This window comes from Apium graveolens, chromosome 2, assembly GCF_009905375.1.
Source record: "Apium graveolens cultivar Ventura chromosome 2, ASM990537v1, whole genome shotgun sequence".
Classification (NCBI taxonomy): Eukaryota; Viridiplantae; Streptophyta; class Magnoliopsida; order Apiales; family Apiaceae; genus Apium; species Apium graveolens.
Window position 1 is genome coordinate 254,164,982 of NC_133648.1, and position 2,146 is coordinate 254,167,127.

Here is a 2,146-nt window from a genome sequence, read left to right on the forward strand (position 1 = left end):
ACCCCTGATCTCTTTCCCTCACCAACTCAATTTCAATTCATTTTATTTATTTTTTTTCAACTAAATAGCATGATGTACCGATATTTTAGATATAATCCCGAATCAATATTGTAAAAAATGATGATTGATAATATTGTAGCGATTAATAGATAATTGACGATTATTTTCAAAGTAACTAATTGGAAATTTATGTCCGAAATACGGTGCAAATATGGCTTATTTTAAATTATTATATTTACATCAAAAATCAAAAACAAATTAATGGAGCACCAGATTATCCGAAATAAGACCAGACTATATTTCTCAAAATTTCTTGGAAATGATTAAATTGGAAAAAAAAAAGATCAATACAAACGGTGCCTTCCTTATTGAAAAATATTGAATTAGTTTAAAAATTAATAAACAGAATGAAAAATATATAAACTACTCGGATTTATAAATATTCAAATAAAGATGCAAATTCTAATTGTTTGGCATTGAAATCCATGGGAGCAATAATTTGGTAAGTTTCATTGTTTTATGACCTCACCTCCTTCCTCTCACTTTCTAGCCCACCTTCTCTCCCTATAAAGTAAATCCCTCCCCATATCTCCAAAACCTCCTTCATTTCTCTTCCTTTTCCTTCTTCTATATATTTGTATACACACAATTACAAATATATAATTACATATATTTGTTCAATAGTGTTCCTCCTTTCTTTCCTTAAGATCTCCTCTGCCCTGGTTTCTGATTTAAGCCAAGTTGAATAACATCTTGATATGTTATATTTTTATTTACACAACAAATCTTGATGTTTAGTAGTCATGAATGCTGTATTCAGTGAAATATTTCTTTCGGGATTTACCATAAATTCTTTGCTCAGGCGTAGATCCCATCTTGTGCAATCTTTCTCCGTTTCTTTCCTCTACTGGTTTTATGTTTATGATACCTCTTCCTCCTAAGCTCAAATCCTTCCTTACATATAGATTAGTATTAAGTCCTTTCTTTTATTGTATTAATATTTTTGAGCCCTACTAGCTAGTTAGTTAATCAACAAACTTAGATATCATATATTAAATGGCATCTTCTGGTGGGAACTCCTCAGGGTCAACTCAAAAGCTTCCAAACTCAGGCTCTGAAGGAGACCTAATGGATCAGAGAAAACGCAAGAGAATGCAGTCCAATCGCGAATCAGCGAGACGATCAAGACAGCGCAAACAGAACCATATTGATGAACTCATGGCACAGGCTGCTCAGCTACGCAAAGAAAACAATCAGATCATCACGACTACCAACTTGACCAATCAACAATTTGCCAAAGTTGAAGCTGAAAATTCAGTCTTAAAGGCTCAGATGGATGAGCTGACCCAAAGACTCCAGTCCCTGAACGAGATTCTTGATTATATCAACAACACAACTGCAGCTGCAGCAATAGCAACAGCAGCAGCGGCAACAACAACAACAGCTTGCACAGACATTGATGGTGTTTTTGAAATGGACAATCTTTTTGGACTTGATGATCATCAGACTAGTTATATGAATAATAGTAATAATAATAATAATTCATGGAATATGATGTATCCTAACCAACCAATCATGGCTGATATGTTTATGTACTAATTATAGCAGTATGAAATAATAATGGTTGCTGTCATTGTAGTAAGTTGTAAACAAGACATCAACCAACAACTTGAGTTTGTTGAATGTCACTTTTCTCTCTTGTATTGATTGATCATGTATCAAATATTATATTAGTTATAATGTCGTGTTGGTTTATAATGTCTTTGTTTTTGTAATAATTGAAGTGTTCTTTATACTAAGGTTATGAAAATTAAGTCTTAGAATATCTTTCAGTTTTTAAGGATACCTTATTTAGTCAAAAAGTGCTGTTGTGGGCTAGTTGGTTTTTGGTTTATTATATTTGTAAACTGGATGTCAGGGTGGGGACTAACATAAATATTTAATCAGAATCTAATAATATTTTACACTAACTTTTGTGATAATATATAATTAAAGAGTTAAATTTTTAGCTCGGAACAGGAACGTACATCAGTTCTAATCAGGTTCCGTCGACACTAGCGAGGGTTTATGCTCTATATGCAAGTTGGTATGTGGTTCAGATTTGTAAGGTGCTTAGTGGGGTGGGGTTTAGTAGAGGCAAAAATGG

General features: G+C 32.9%; 1 protein-coding gene across 1 annotated transcript; it reads left to right on the plus strand.

Annotated features, from left to right (window-relative positions):
- Positions 1-541: 541 nt before the first annotated feature.
- Positions 542-1,740, plus strand: LOC141708374 (bZIP transcription factor 44-like). The gene has a single exon (XM_074511978.1). It carries the CDS (start codon positions 1,057-1,059, stop codon positions 1,597-1,599), a length of 543 nt encoding a protein of 180 aa, XP_074368079.1. The 5' UTR covers positions 542-1,056; the 3' UTR covers positions 1,600-1,740.
- The last annotated feature ends 406 nt before the right edge of the window (positions 1,741-2,146 follow it).